This window comes from Bacillus rossius, chromosome 3 (genome assembly GCF_032445375.1).
Source record: "Bacillus rossius redtenbacheri isolate Brsri chromosome 3, Brsri_v3, whole genome shotgun sequence".
NCBI classification, from domain to species: Eukaryota; Metazoa; Arthropoda; class Insecta; order Phasmatodea; family Bacillidae; genus Bacillus; species Bacillus rossius.
This window is the reverse complement of record NC_086332.1, coordinates 15,761,700-15,778,130: the sequence shown is the minus strand read 5'-3', so window position 1 is coordinate 15,778,130 and position 16,431 is coordinate 15,761,700. Positions and strand designations below refer to the sequence as shown.

Here is a 16,431-nt window from a genome sequence, read left to right as displayed (position 1 = left end):
GGCTGGGGTGGATGCTTAACATAGGCCATGGTTTATTCCTTTTTCGCTATCCCTGATGTGTTGTGTTTTAAGCGGCCCATATGTTATGAGTTGCTCGCGAGCCGTGTTCACCAAGCTTGACTCGTAAGTGTATGGGCCAGACTCGGGGTATTTTTGACCACACACAATATGAACATACCTGCTCCGAACGTTGCTCATAGGTAATCAGTATTCGAAATGAGTCTTCCTAGATGTGGTTACGACGAAGAACAAGATACACACAATTAAAATCAGAGATGGCAGTCCTGATAACAAAAACTGTTCTAAAATGACTAACAAGCAAAAAAAAAAAAAAAAAAAGCTCCGATTATAGCAAAACAAGACATTGGTGCGAAATGCTATATCATGTGAAGCCAAGTGTTTTTTTGTATAAAAAACAAAAGTTATTTTAAGTAATACATTTTTAAATGGAGTATCTTAATTTTTTTGAATGAAACGTCTGATTCCGCTCTAATAACAAAAGTTAGCTCATTAAGGTTTCTTGTGATTTACAGGTACAAAAATTTATATACTAATGAAGATGATATTATGTATTATTATCTGAATAAGTAGTAAATTATTCCCAGTTAAATACTTCTTTAAAATTAAATTAATTAGTGAATTGTATGTAGACAGAGTATAAAAAAGTAGGAAATAAATAAAATTATTATTAAAAAAAAATTCCTATTCTGTGGAAAACACCCATTCTACGAAGAATACTTTTCCTGGGGTGAAATACCCTTTCTGTGGTTAAGTCCCAGTCAGATGTTCATATTTGCTGGACTTCAGTTCTTTGGAAGTTATAACTTTTCGGTCAGAAAGCGGGATATTGAATGGCTTTCATTTGAACATGCTGAGAACCGAAATAATTATTGTAGTAAAAAAAAGCTGTTTTTTCCCCCGAGACCCTGCGTTGGACCGTGGCTCGCTCGCTCGGTTGCAGCGGGCAGGAGGGTGCCAGCCATGACGAGGGTGCGGGAGTGGGGGCTGCAGGACCGGCCGCTCAACACGGTCCAGTTCGAGTCGCCGTCGCACATGGGCACCCTGCTGTGCGGCCTCAACACGCTGCGCACCCGGGGCTGGCTCCTGGACGTGACCCTGCTCGCTGAGGGAGAGGCCTTCCAGGTGACCGCCTTGTGTTCTCGCATCTTACAGGAGGGTGGATCATGACAACATTTAAGAACGAATTTGTGGGTTTATGATAGCTTGAATACGATACAAAGACCCTTTTGGAAAAGTCTATAAAATAGTCACAATTTAAATGCTAACACCGGATCCGACCTCAGAGTTGCGAATTACGAAGTATGAGAAAGTATGTAAACATGTAGCCTACACAAGTATTTGAAAGTATGCGGAATAGTGCTCACAACTTTAACCGGCTGTAAAGTTGCTTCAATTCAGAACTATTTTTTTTTTTAAATCCTGCACCATCTAGCAATATGCGTTACGTATGTTTGCAATGAGTTTGTGTTGTCATTTCGCACAGTACCGGGTTGTGGTGGCTGTCCAGTTCACTGAGTGACGTCAAGGTGGAAGTGTGACTCGTGATGTTCGTAATGTCTAGTACGTCACCGGGTCCCCCCTGGTACGGGTAGTGCGTGGGGGTCTCGGGGGGCCAGTACTGTGTAGCCATTGGTAGCAGCGTAGTCGTCCAGTCGTCTTCCCCGCGGTGTTTATGCTCCGGGAGTGCCAGTTGGTGTGTTTAGCGTTTAAGTCACCCGCTAGCACGAAGGTGTGGTAGCGGGATGTCAGTTCTGTCAAGTCCGCGTCTTGCAGTGGCTTGCCTGGCGACTGATACACCGCTGCCAGCAGCATCTCGCCCCCAGCTGCGGGGATAACCACAGCCAGGCTCACTGATAGCAAGTGGTACATATATAATAACAAAATTTGCACAAAAATAAATCTTGGTGTTTGACTTTTGAGGACATCTTAGAGATGTTGAAAAAAGATTGACTGTTGGGGTGAGACTAGAGCATTAATGGCTCGATTCACGTCCTAACCAACCAACGGGTCTGCGCGTGGTTTTTTTCTTCGCCCTGCCAGGGAGTGAAAACTTGAGTGCTAAGTTTTCATGACTACTGTATTGTAAAACTAAAAAAATAATTTATTTTTATGGTTAATGTAAATGAATTGTAAAATATGAAATCATAAAAATAGAACATGTTTTATCCTTTCTAAAAATAACTCAGTAGAGAGTTCATGATAAATTAGGTTTTAATTTTTGATATACTGTATATTGTGAATTTTTCTTGTTTGTTGTGCTTTTTATTTCAATGTAATTTTAACTTAATCAATCTTGTTAATTTTTTCTCAATTTGTATAACTATACTGTTTTTTTAAGACTTCATAGACTAATAAAACAAGAAGAAATAGAGACTATTATAAATTTGAACATGTTTGGTATAACAAAGAGTTTTTCTCTAGGTGAGTAGCTAGTATACAAGTGTGCTATAGTGAAAATATGCCATTGAGCACATAATCTGTCTGTGTTATAGGCAAGTAATTTTTTTAAGTTAAAATAGGATACATAAATTTGTTATCCAATGAGCTTTATATTTTTAGCTATGCTATGATGGAGTTACTGCTTCGCCTTAACTCTACTGACAGTAAAGAAGTTTCTCTTTAAAAATAGTGGAACAAAATCAATAGCCTTAAAAAAAAAAAAAAAAAAAAGGTGCTGTCCAAATGTTAACTGAAAAAATATTTGTGTTATGTTCTAAAAAACTGATAGAAGGTGGATATCGCCAGCAGCAGATTGTTCGGCCATAAAAAAAACCCAGTTCCAATTATGAGAACTAGCAGCTCGCCCGGGGTTCGGCTCGCAAATGTACATGTTCCTTCAGATAACGCATGGCAGTGCCTCATTGTCAATATTGCTCCACTCCCCCCCCCCCCCCCCCCCCCTCCTCCTCCCTCATAATGAGTCTTTTTCCAAACACGCTACTAGTGCTATCCAGTGAGATGAAATCGCAACCGTGACTGTGAACCAAATCTTAACCAGAGATCTGTCATTTGCTGATAAGTGTGTTGATCTTGGTTGAATCTGGTACAGAAGTGATGGTGTCAGGAACGGGGCTTGACGAGCTGACCGTGTGTGTGGGCAGGCCCACAGGGCCGTGCTGGCCAGCTGCAGCGACTACTTCCGCGCCATGTTCACGGACGCGATGCGGGAGTCCCGGCAGAGCGAGATCTGCCTGAACGGGGTGACGGCGGCCGGCATCCGGCTGCTGCTTGACTACGCGTACACGTCGCGGCTCGCGCTCAACCTTGCCAACATCCAGGACGTGCTGTCGGCCGCGAGCCACGTCCAGGTGGTGGCGGTGGTGGAGGCCTGCTCCACCTACCTGCAGGTAGCGTGAAGTGTTTGCACTCCCGGACTAAGGGCTTGTACCTGGAAGCAGTGGCGTGCCCAGGATTTTTTGCGCTGGGGGGGAGGGGGGTCAGGCAGAAGGCTAGGGCCTTTCCGGGGGGTCTGGGGGGTACGGAATACCCCCCAGATAGGCGGGGGGTCCGGGGGTCCTCCCCCGAGAAAATTTTGAAAAATACGTGTTCAATATTGCTGATTTAGGCTATCTAAAAATACTGTTTAATTAAACATTTATGCTTGTGTCAATGAATTAATTTTAATATCATACTAAATATTTATTTTTTTTCATTTTATGAATTTAATATTAAAATATTTTTAGCCCTGGGGGGGGGGGGTCCGGTCTTGCTCCCCCCCCCCCCCCCCCACCCCAGGCACGCCTCTGCCTGGAAGGTGTTTTTATTTGTGTTGGGAAATTTGGCGTAGTAAGATGTGGTGCAATAGAATTTAGATTGAGAAGGTTGGTGGGGCCAGATGTGTTTTTTTTTTTTGTTGGGAAAAAGATATAACAATGGTGGTGGAGAGTGATGATGAAGCTTGGGTTTGTGTTCCGCTGTGAATAAAAAAAAAGGTCTTTGGAATTTAAAACCTGAGCATTTTGTTATTTGTGAGTGGTATCGTAAGGTGTTACTAAGAGCAACGAAATAACAAAAAGGAGGAAAAGGAAAACGGCGTCAAGGAGCTGGTACTATAGCGATGCTAGGAATCGCAAATGTTTCTTTGTTTGCGTTTGCGGTCGGGCTGAAACAAAGAACACCACCAACCCAAGGCTCGACTTGAACGATCCTGAAGCATTACAGTAGCGTGGCTCGAGCCCATTATCTCTGTGGAGTTGGCCATCTTCTGGTTCCACTAAGAGTTTGGAATTCAATCGCAGCTTGGTTCTTATGAGATGCCTAAAATATATAATAAAAGAGACTTAGGTATCCAACATGATCTATTTATTTTCCAAAATATCTTTCAATTTTCTTATGCAGTGATATGTGAAGCTCACGGAAATATATATATATATTTGTTTCATTAAAACACTTGATCACAAAAAAAATAGTTGTCAGAAATTTTTTATTGCTATTTTTAAATAGTTTTTTTTGTGATTCTTTGTTTGTTTCAAGGTAGAAGTCTATTATTTTAATTTTGGAATTAAGTTATAAAATTAATTTTATGCAATTTCAGTGCAGAACAAAATCTTGTTTAGTGACTTCAACTGACGTTGAACCTTAAAATTTATAATTGTTTTGTTTAACTTTCCTGACTTTACTTATTACAAATGTGTGCAGTTTCAATGCAGAACAATATCTTATCTAGTGATGTTGAACCTTGAAATTTATCGTGGTATTATTTAACTTTCCTGACTTTACCCATATGTTTTTGAAGCCTTCAGTAGGCCTGTGGTCTGGCAGTTCCACACTGGTGTTCCCTCTGCAGTGTAAAGTGCAGTCGGGCCCCGTGACTCCTGCAGGCGCAGCTGGACCTGGAGAACTGCGTGGACCTGGCCACGATCGCGGAGACGTACTCGCTGGGCCAGCTGCGGCGACGCGTCTACCAGCTGATGTGCGGCCGCCTGCGGGAGTTCTCGCACTGCCCCGACTTCCAGCGCCTGTCGCAGCAGCAGCTGGAGCACCTGCTGGACTGCGACTTCCCCGTGGACTGCGACGAGGGCGAGGTGCTGCGCTGCGCCCTGCGCTGGGCGAGCTGGGGGGACTCGCCGCGCCGCCTGGGCGCCTTGCCCCGCCTGCTGGCGCGCGTGCACTTCGCCGAGATCCCGTCCCCACAGCGCGACCTGGCCCTCGAGTCCCTCTCCGGTGAGGCTCCCCTCGTCCCGCTGCTGTGTCCCGTCGCACCGAGCCCTCTTGGGTGAGAGCCAGGTATCCTGTAGAGGAGGTCGAGCTGGTCTTGCAGTAGGATTCACATCCGGTTTGGTATGCAGGTGAATAGCTAGCGGTGAGGCTCCCCTCGTCCCGCTGCTGTGTCCCGTCGCACCGAGCCCTCTTGGGTGAGAGCCAGGTATCCTGTAGAGGAGGTCGAGCTGGTCTTGCAGTAGGATTCACATCCGGTTTGGTATGCAGGTGAATAGCTAGCGGTGAGGCTCCCCTCGTCCCGCTGCTGTGTCCCGTCGCACCGAGCCCTCTTGGGTGAGAGCCAGGTATCCTGTAGAGAAGGTCGAGCTGGTCTTGCAGTAGGATTCACATCCGGTTTGGTATGCAGGTGAATAGCTAGCGGTGAGGCTCCCCTCGTCCCGCTGCTGTGTCCCGTCGCACCGAGCCCTCTTGGGTGAGAGCCAGGTATCCTGTAGAGGAGGTCGAGCTGGTCTTGCAGTAGGATTCACATCCGGTTTGGTATGCAGGTGAATAGCTAGCGGTGAGGCTCCCCTCGTCCCGCTGCTGTGTCCCGTCGCACCGAGCCCTCTTGGGTGAGAGCCAGGTATCCTGTAGAGGAGGTCGAGCTGGTCTTGCAGTAGGATTCACATCCGGTTTGGTATGCAGGTGAATAGCTAGCGGTGAGGCTCCCCTCGTCCCGCTGCTGTGTCCCGTCGCACCGAGCCCTCTTGGGTGAGAGCCAGGTATCCTGTAGAGAAGGTCGAGCTGGTCTTGCAGTAGGATTCACATCCGGTTTGGTATGCAGGTGAATAGCTAGCGGTGAGGCTCCCCTCGTCCCGCTGCTGTGTCCCGTCGCACCGAGCCCTCTTGGGTGAGAGCCAGGTATCCTGTAGAGAAGGTCGAGCTGGTCTTGCAGTAGGATTCACATCCGGTTTGGTATGCAGGTGAATAGCTAGCGGTGAGGCTCCCCTCGTCCCGCTGCTGTGTCCCGTCGCACCGAGCCCTCTTGGGTGAGAGCCAGGTATCCTGTAGAGAAGGTCGAGCTGGTCTTGCAGTAGGATTCACATCCGGTTTGGTATGCAGGTGAATAGCTAGCGGTGAGGCTCCCCTCGTCCCGCTGCTGTGTCCCGTCGCACCGAGCCCTCTTGGGTGAGAGCCAGGTATCCTGTAGAGAAGGTCGAGCTGGTCTTGCAGTAGGATTCACATCCGGTTTGGTATGCAGGTGAATAGCTAGCGGTGAGGCTCCCCTCGTCCCGCTGCTGTGTCCCGTCGCACCGAGCCCTCTTGGGTGAGAGCCAGGTATCCTGTAGAGGAGGTCGAGCTGGTCTTGCAGTAGGATTCACATCCGGTTTGGTATGCAGGTGAATAGCTAGCGGTGAGGCTCCCCTCGTCCCGCTGCTGTGTCCCGTCGCACCGAGCCCTCTTGGGTGAGAGCCAGGTATCCTGTAGAGGAGGTCGAGCTGGTCTTGCAGTAGGATTCACATCCGGTTTGGTATGCAGGTGAATAGCTAGCGGTGAGGCTCCCCTCGTCCCGCTGCTGTGTCCCGTCGCACCGAGCCCTCTTGGGTGAGAGCCAGGTATCCTGTAGAGAAGGTCGAGCTGGTCTTGCAGTAGGATTCACATCCGGTTTGGTATGCAGGTGAATAGCTAGCGGTGAGGCTCCCCTCGTCCCGCTGCTGTGTCCCGTCGCACCGAGCCCTCTTGGGTGAGAGCCAGGTATCCTGTAGAGAAGGTCGAGCTGGTCTTGCAGTAGGATTCACATCCGGTTTGGTATGCAGGTGAATAGCTAGCGGTGAGGCTCCCCTCGTCCCGCTGCTGTGTCCCGTCGCACCGAGCCCTCTTGGGTGAGAGCCAGGTATCCTGTAGAGGAGGTCGAGCTGGTCTTGCAGTAGGATTCACATCCGGTTTGGTATGCAGGTGAATAGCTAGCGGTGAGGCTCCCCTCGTCCCGCTGCTGTGTCCCGTCGCACCGAGCCCTCTTGGGTGAGAGCCAGGTATCCTGTAGAGAAGGTCGAGCTGGTCTTGCAGTAGGATTCACATCCGGTTTGGTATGCAGGTGAATAGCTAGCGGTGAGGCTCCCCTCGTCCCGCTGCTGTGTCCCGTCGCACCGAGCCCTCTTGGGTGAGAGCCAGGTATCCTGTAGAGAAGGTCGAGCTGGTCTTGCAGTAGGATTCACATCCGGTTTGGTATGCAGGTGAATAGCTAGCGGTGAGGCTCCCCTCGTCCCGCTGCTGTGTCCCGTCGCACCGAGCCCTCTTGGGTGAGAGCCAGGTATCCTGTAGAGAAGGTCGAGCTGGTCTTGCAGTAGGATTCACATCCGGTTTGGTATGCAGGTGAATAGCTAGCGGTGAGGCTCCTCTCGTCCCACTGTGAGGGAAAGTGCGATAAAAAGAGAGAAATAGGGGCGGTAGATACTTGCCTGCTCGCTTCATTCCACACTATGCAGTATACTTTGCCAATCGGTATTGTGTTCGCTTCCCATCAGTTACCCTTTCACCCATCCAAATATGCTGTAAAAATCATTCTGCTGCTGTACTTGGTAGTCAATTGGACTTGCAGTTATTGCGCACCTCTGACTGCACGGGTGCAGACACTGCCCGAGTCAGGATAGCATTGCTTATTGTTAGGTACCATTCCAGCATTCATCTGTCTAGAGCAACAACGGAACCATGGGAAACCCGGGTCCTTCTGAATACTAGTCCGACCATTTACCGTTGCACAGCCTCTTTTGGTTTCACGGGATAGGCTAGCATACAAAATTAATAATTCCCGCAGAGAGAAGTTACATGCTACAATGAGTGAAAAATTACTGTTAATTACAATTTTGAATTTTCAAAGAAAACTTAGAAAAAAAAATTCCTTTTTTTTACTGTCATTAACTGAGAAATATATCAATTAATACTATTTTTTTAGAATACACCCACCCTTCAAAGTAATGCTGTTTTGATTTGTGCAGTTTTGAAGTAATAACACCAATAAATTGCAGCATGATTTAAAGTAGGGCTTTTTTTTTCCTTTACATGAATTTTTTTATTTCCTTTTGTGCACAATGGCAACGGCAAGGGAACCTGTGTAGCATTAAATACAATACAACATATTAATAGTGTGATGAATCAACAAACAATATTTTGCCCTTTCCTTAATAGCCTTTCACTTCCTTCATTGTGTAACTATTTCCGACGACACCAGTGTGTTCAGCCAACATTTATGTTGCACCATTCCGCATGTCAACAGCAGCTCTGGAGAGAGAAGGCAAAAACTTTCAGGCCTAATTTACCTTTTGCTAGTGGCAAATAATTGCAGAAACACATCTAGTAATCAACTGTGACGGGAACAGGTTAGATAAAATTTCTAATAATATAAAATGTTATGTTTATATCATTTAAAATCTTAAAACTGAAATATATCTCCTATATTAATAACATTATTTTGTGACTCGGAAATGTTGTTAGCACCTACCTAGGAATATTATGCCCAAGACCTATTATATAAACAATCTGGTACATGAATTTTTAAAGTTTAATGTTAGGTTGTTTAATGTCCAAATGTTATTCAAAATTTATTTAAATGTACGTACATAAAAGGTATTTAGATATACCTATATTGGTATGGTAAATTAATTTTAACGGGATTAGTGACTTGTTTGAGATAGCAGTGAGCAAGCATACTTAATGGAAAATAAATTATTTAGATAAACATACTCTTTAATGGAAAGAACCTATTTGATTAGCGCTGTGTTGATTAGCACTGCTTTGATTAGTGCTCTGTTTTCCTGGAAAGAATTAGGGCATTACAGCGAGGGGCAGTTGTATGTTACTTGAAGATTGAAGGATAAAATATTCTAAATGTCATATTAAGTTCAAACTTTTTAAATATATATATATATATATATAAATGTAAAAGTAAATTTCTTTTTGTTAAGGCATAGCACATAATTTAACTGAATATTTTACGTTAACAGTGGGTGGTTGCCACAAATATTTCATTAAATTTATTGAAGTTTCACATTGAACTCTTAAAAAAAAAATGGTACTACAAGAGAAATAAAAATATTATGACACTATTTTAAAATTTCAATAATCTAATATTTTATGCACTAGGCTTCAAAAAAATGCAGATTTTACGTAATAAAAACCAAGAAAAATTGTTCTGACCTAAAAACTGGAATCAAAAATGGTATCTTTTGGCTTGTATCTCTTCCCCTCAATAACTATCCTAAAAGAAAAGAGATGAGTGGACTGCAGATTAATAACTGAATACAGTATGATGTTCTTACCATCATATAAAAACTACTCAGTTCATGTTTCAACCAAATGAACATTGAATAGCCACTACAAATTCCGAAGTAAAACATGTTTGTATGTTAAAATTGACGAAGAAAAATTTGATGGTACGTTATTGTGGGTTTACCTTTACTACCCCACCCTGACACACACGTGTTGGTGCATGTTCTGCAGGCCTGGACTACAAGGAGTGGGATCTGTGCTACAGGCTGATATCTGAGCCCAGCCGACAGCTGTCCCATCTCAAGATCTCGGCCAACCCGTCCGCCAGCACTGTGCTCGTCAACTCCCGTGGCATGGAGCTTGCCATTGTCAAGGTGGTTTCACCGTAAAGCCTTGTCTTGTGTTCAGTAGTCCCCCACCAGGGCTGGGTGATTATACTGTTTTCACTTCGCAAATATGTTTACATGCCTTGCATGATTTTCAGAGTAGTGAATATTATGAAGTAAGCTAAATTCAATCACATATGTAATGTAATGACCCAAAATACAGCCCTCTCAACTTGTCAAAACAGTTTCGATAATGATTTATTATGTTGTTCAATACATACTTGGTTAGGTTTTTGATATACTTTAAATAACATGATTTATTTGTTTATGAAGTATGTATTTTGTGCATTTGCAGCTTGTTTTATAATAATCATAATTTACATTGTTTTATGATTTCAGGTATGTGTTATTTGCTTACTTCATTGTGAAAAAGTTGCTTAGAGTTATTTTTACTTAATTTTCTTACTCATTTAAGTTTTTGTGTTCAAGTAATTGTTTTTGTTATTTTTTGCTGTGGTACTTTGTCTGAAAGTTGAGTGATAAATAATAGTTTGCCAATTACTTAAACATTAGAGACGGAGATTGCTTGTGTTTGGAAAAGACTACTGATTTATATGAAATGTTGGTGCCAGGATAGACTAATATTTTTAAAATCATTTTTGTGATAGGTCAGAAATTACACATTAGCGTCCTTTTTCCTCTTGGAGGACAAAGAGCGGCCATGGAGGTAGTCAAGTATCTGCAAGGTAACAAAAGGTCATGTGTCGGGCGATGGCTCACAATTAATATATTAATGTAGTGTTGACACAATTTTGTGACTGTGGTCTGAGTTACGCTGAACTTAAACAATCTCAGACCTTTTGTATTAGTAATTGAATTGTTCAACTGTAACAGCCCAAAAATGAGTAACTTCGTCACTGTTCCGAGGACTGAGTCCTTCGGTTTGTAATGTGAGTTGCAAACAACCACATGAATTTTTTGCGAACAGCATACATATAATTTTTCCACTATGGTACTTACTTTCAGTGTGCAGTAAATTAGTTTTTAGTCAGTTTTTTTTAGTGTGTGCGAACAGTTTGTATTTTTAACATGCATTTGGTTTTATGATCAGAAGATGGCTGCCATGGTGACAAGTGAATTTTCGTAAAGAATAGATAAAACGTTAAAAATAAGTTTTGTGTCAGAGAGAAGTTAATCACCAACTTTAACAGTTATTTAGGAATTTAAATATTCCCCCCCCCCCCCCCCCCCCTCCTCCCACTTCAACAAATCTTTTCGAGTGCGTTGTTAAATTTCTGAAATAATTTTGTTTGAAAATTTAACTGAGAATTTTTTTGTTCATTTTCACTTTTATGGTTTCTTTGAAGTGTTTTATTTTTGTTTTAAAAAATTAATTTGTACAAAAATAAAAATATCAGCAAAAAATATTTCGACAAGTAGTAGTAATAATAATAATTATAATAATTTGATAGCTGTGGGAAAAAAAATTATACTGTGTTAATAGTGGTAAATTAATATTTTTAATCATTTGGACATATGCATATTGTACGTATTTCATAATGGTATTTTAATATTTAATATCTTATGTTGATTGGTGCACCAATAGGAGTTTTATAATGCAACAATTTGGACCTCTAAGTAATCTTCATACTTAGGGTCTCTAATATTTTTGTTTGGTCCCATCACTGTTTTCTTCATGTCTCATTAGTTTTTTTTTGAAGCCAGGTAGTTTGTTTTAGATCAGATAAATATAGCATTTTAGGCATCTTACCATCTGTAATTCTGAACGTGTTGAAATGTTGAATGCCGGTGTCGTTCCTGCAGGTGGGCGGGTTTGGCATTGCTGGCATCACCAACGAGATCACCTACTTCCTGCGCAGTGCGGGCAAGTGGCGCCACCTCACCACCATCCCGCACGTCGAGCAGTGCAACTTCGGCACCGCTGTCCTCGACAACGAGCTGTACGTGGTCGGGGGCTGTTTCAACCAATCCCTCGAGGTGAGCTTCGAAGGTGGAAAAGATAATACATTAGAACCCTGTTATAATGTTTTCCTGCTTATGTCATAATTTTTTGTCTACATTTTGTCCATTAAGGACGATATCTCTTTTTCCTGCATCTAACGTTTCCTGAATGATGCATTTCCTACCTATAACGTTTGTGTTCTAAAATTCAATAAATGCAAAAAAATAAGTTTAAAAATCTTAACTATACTTACAGTTATTGCATCAGTGAAGTTAAACATGTTAAAAGGTTTACTTTACGCTTTACGTCCGTTTTTGTTTACAAAATTGTTCAAGTAGGATTGTAAGTGTGCCAGACAGTGGTTAATGCTGTGTATTCAATACATCCAAGGTATATAACGTTCGCAGTAATGGGTCTGTTGGAATCCTTGTCTTGAAAAATAATAATTAACAAATCCTTCCGTTCCTTGCCATTATACTGTGTTTTCAGATATACATACGTAGTGCTACAATATTTAGTTTGCCAACTATTCCACGATGGCAAAAAAAACCATGTGTTTTCTTTTGATGATTCAAATTTTAATTTATTTCATTCGTAGGTAGGATTCTGAAAATTAACCTTTTTCTTGTGGTGTAGGAATGGAAATAGGCATTCCCACACTAAACATCGTCACTAATAGTGAAGACAATTTTACAAAAATACATATGGCAGTGTGTTTTTAAAGACAAATAAAATAGTAGTTGAAAGCATGGTGAAGTTGAAGAATTGTTGGCTTGGTTAAGCAAATTTCTAGCATCGAGTTAAATTTGTTTACATAGCTTGATGAGTCCAGTGGTAAAAAGTTAAAACACTGACCAGAGCTAAATTGAAATTTTGTGCTTATAATGTTTTCCTGCTTGTAATGTTTTTTGAAAATTGTTATAACAGGTTTCTATCGTACATAGTTAAAAGTATTGTACAGTCGTACATAATTATAAGGTTAGTCACTGTAAAGTGTTTATTTTCAGATCCCTTAGGAACAGTTCAGTGTAAAGTACTTTCATTAAGTACCAAAAAAATTATTTTTTAGGTAATTGTAATAATATTTCACTGTATATTTTACTGAATGTTTTACTAGCTAAATTTTCGGTAGTAATTATATATCGTGCTAGAATCACAAATCTTAGAATAAATATTATAAATGGCAAAGTAGTTTAGTTAAGTTCTAAACTTGATTCCGAAGCCATTTAGGATTGATATTTTATCTATCATAAGATATTGTGCAAATTTCTGTGCCAGTGTATTGTAGGTAGAAATCATTCTAATCTTAACATTTCACTTCTGGACTGTTATTGGTGCAATGCAATGGTTTGAAATTGTGATGTTTGGGGATTGCATGTCGCAGGAGAACATCCACCCGTTTGGTTTCCGGTACAGCCCCCGCTCCAACAAGTGGTCGACAATGGCGCCCATGCAGCGTGAGCGCTGCCGCTTCTCTCTGAACGTGCTGGGAGGCCACCTGTATGCCATCGGCGGCGTGAGCGAGGTGGACGACGCACGTGAGGACAGAGACGTGAGTTTTCCCGAGGAATCTACTTGGTCGTTGCATAACTTAACCGCATGGCAGTCACGTTCCAAGATCTAAGTGGCAGGGTTCCCCCTAGGCCAACCAGGCTCCAAGGGCTTCTTGCTGACGTAAATAATGTATTATTGTTATTTCATTAATTAATTTAAAATTGACAAATTTAGTTATTATATTTTTTTAAGTGTCTTTTGTCATGTGTTTATGTTTGTGTTGTCCCATTTTATTGTTGTGTTATTATTGTGTTTTGTGTATGTTATTGTTATTTTTTCGTAATATTTGTTAAGTGCCCACCTGTTAAAGGCTCTGACTGTTGGTAGGCACTCAAATAATTATAATAATAATAATAATAAAAATTTTAAAAATATATATAATCTCCTTTCCCCCCCCTCTTCCCAAATTTTCCATTTCTGTAGGGCTTAAGGCCGCGTGGGGTAGGAGCAAAGAACAGGAGTGTTGAAAGGTAGCTGGTAGCTGCTGATGTCTAGCCGACCAGGTCCGCGATGGTGTTGTGTATTGGGGAGGCGTGTCTGACCGGCTGCACGTCCTAAGGTGTGACTGTTTTCCGGGCAGTCCAATTTTGCAGGTTACTTCCAGTCCTATTGCAGCAGCATTGGGTGGTGGATTTGCAGTGGATTCTTTTTCTGGTTGACCAATTTTGCAGGGTAATCCAGCCACTGAGAAACCATACCATTGCTGTGGCAACAGGGAACGAGACAGGATGCGAGGGTCGGAACTTAGGTAACCGAGCTGTGTTACCTGTTCCTTCTCCCAGGGTCGGTGGTGTGCCGGCAAAGTGCCTAGGCGGGAGAATGACAACTTACAGTCAATAGTGAGATAGATAATTTCCCTACCAAACAGAGAAATGCTTGAAGCTAGTTACAAGGGGTTTGTTACAATATGTAATACAACACCTGCCCCTTGACTTTGTCCTATATTGCTAAACTGCCCTAGCTCTCAACCATAGCGGTGGAGATGACTGGATGGAGGTGGCACAAAATGTCAGAGCGCGGGCAGCGAGAGTGCAGGAGAGACTGTAGGGCTCGTGGCCTAGGATGCTTGGGCGCTGCCTTTTATACCATCGTAGTCAGAGTGGGAGAGCGAGCGGAAAGGAGGAGGTATGAAGGGTCTTGGCTGCAGTCGGCACTCTTTTGGTAGACTCAGCTCACCCCTCTTTCCAAGGCCCTGGAGGAGGGGCGAGCAGCTGGGAGTGCACACTATAGGCGTTAGGGTGAGAACTGATGTCGGTGCCCTTTGATTGTGGCCTGGGAGTGCGACAAGATGTCAGTTACTTTGCCCTCCCTCCCACCGTTTTCTTCATTGCCGCCAAATGTGACTAGGTGGGTGCTTCTTTCTGAAGGGGAGGAGAGAGAAAGACAGACACAACAGAGGGAGATTGCGATAGAAAGAGAGAAATAGGGGTGATGGATACTTGCCTGCTCACTTCATTCCACACTATGCAATATACTTTGCCAATCGGTAGGGACTGGAAAATGTCGTCGTTTTGAAAGTGCAAAAAGCGGTGGTTTGAATTCTTAAAAGCGGTGTTTTCACCAATGTGATTTTTTTGTGGATTCCCAAAATTAACAGTCAAAATTAATATGAACATTATATATTGATACAGAGATAATTGTAAAAACATTCTTAAGGCCTTTACAATGAGGAAATTATTATTTACTTATCGTCATATCTGTACATAATTTTAGCTTCTATATTTGTTAGTAATGCTCTTATCAAAAAAATTCACAGTTTCCTGCTTGTCACAAATCATAAAACACAATACATAATATTTACAGCTGCAAAGTTGAATACATATGTAACACTAAACACATAGACATGGCATACAACTAACACACTAAAACAGTGTTCAACCTTCAAAATAGATTTCACTGAGAATAGCTACATTTTCAGCATTAAGGCGCTGTCGTTGGTCACTTAGAACAGAACTGTACTTAGAAAAAAATCGTTCGCAGTCTGCATTTGCACATGGCAACCATACACTTTTCAAAGCACCCTTAGAAAATTCTGGATGATTTACAGAAAGAGACAATAATATTGCAATCAAATCCAGTGATGCATCACTTTTGTCTCCTAACTGTTTCTTCGCCAAGAACTGAAGCTCTTTATAGCCTTGAAGCAATTGACTTTCATCGCAGTCCTTGAACAATGCCATTTTCTTCAATTTTTTACCAAGATCTTTTGTTACTTCCGTAATTAAAATCTGTGCAGGGTCAAAAACACTCAGTTCAGAATAAAGATGACTTGCAGGATCACTTGAAATTAAAGCTAGCAGCTTAGTGTATCCATGTGATGCAGCTTTTACTAAGGCAGATTTAACCTGAGCTTTTGCAACATCTCTCCCAAACGACTGCAGTGCTAAACTTGTTTCTTCGCCAAAATTTCCTGCTTCAGCAAGCTGCAAAACTTGCTCAACTTTGCGTAGGTTACCACACAAAATGTTGCTACAAGGATATGACGACCCTTCCAACAACTTCGTCAAGTCAACAATTCCCTTTGCTGTTTCTTTGATGAAGGCAGCCTGCACCTTAACATTAAGGACCTGTTCCTGTGACAAACTTGCCAAATACTGAACTCCAACATTGCTAACTGATGCTATGTCGTCACTCTTCATGAACTCAACAATAGCTTCTATGTAGTCGGATACATAGGCTACAGACTCGTATCACGAAGACCATCTCGTGAGGACTGGCATTGGGAACAGTGGAACCCTTCCAGCTTCATATTTATCATCCAGAAATTGCCGGAACAGATGCTTTCTCTTTCGAGTGTTCAAAAAGGCACTCTTGATTTTGGAAGTGGCATTTTGAAGTTCAGGAAGGTGCTTTCCCAGAACATTCAAAATCAGATTGAGTTTGTGCGCCCAACACTGAATCACTACAACATTGTCCGACATCAAGTTGGTAAGTGTGTCAAAACACTTCCCCATGTATCGGGCTGAGTCTGATACTAAGGCCAGGACACTGTCATAGCTAATGTTATATTTGTTCAAAGAATCAAGAATAGCTCTTGAACAACTTTTTGCATCAGCTGTTTCAAGAATGTGGACATCACCTACTACTATTTCAACTTGGTGACTGGCTTCTATAATCTTGAAGATTATAACGAAAACACACCGACCTTGTTTGTCTGTTGTT

The 16,431-nt window shown here is 42.4% G+C and overlaps 1 protein-coding gene across 1 annotated transcript in view; it reads left to right on the top strand.

Annotated features, from left to right (window-relative positions):
* Nucleotides 1-16,431, top strand: part of LOC134530268 (kelch-like protein 26) — a 40,225-nt gene that overhangs the window by 11,531 nt on the left and 12,263 nt on the right. Inside the window, exons 2-7 of the mRNA XM_063364968.1 lie at nucleotides 962-1,143; nucleotides 3,123-3,368; nucleotides 4,842-5,184; nucleotides 9,658-9,800; nucleotides 11,577-11,750; nucleotides 13,100-13,267. Of these exons, the coding sequence (XP_063221038.1) occupies nucleotides 982-1,143; nucleotides 3,123-3,368; nucleotides 4,842-5,184; nucleotides 9,658-9,800; nucleotides 11,577-11,750; nucleotides 13,100-13,267 (1,236 nt within the window). The 5' untranslated portion in view covers nucleotides 962-981. The remainder of the gene's footprint in view (nucleotides 1-961; nucleotides 1,144-3,122; nucleotides 3,369-4,841; nucleotides 5,185-9,657; nucleotides 9,801-11,576; nucleotides 11,751-13,099; nucleotides 13,268-16,431) is intronic.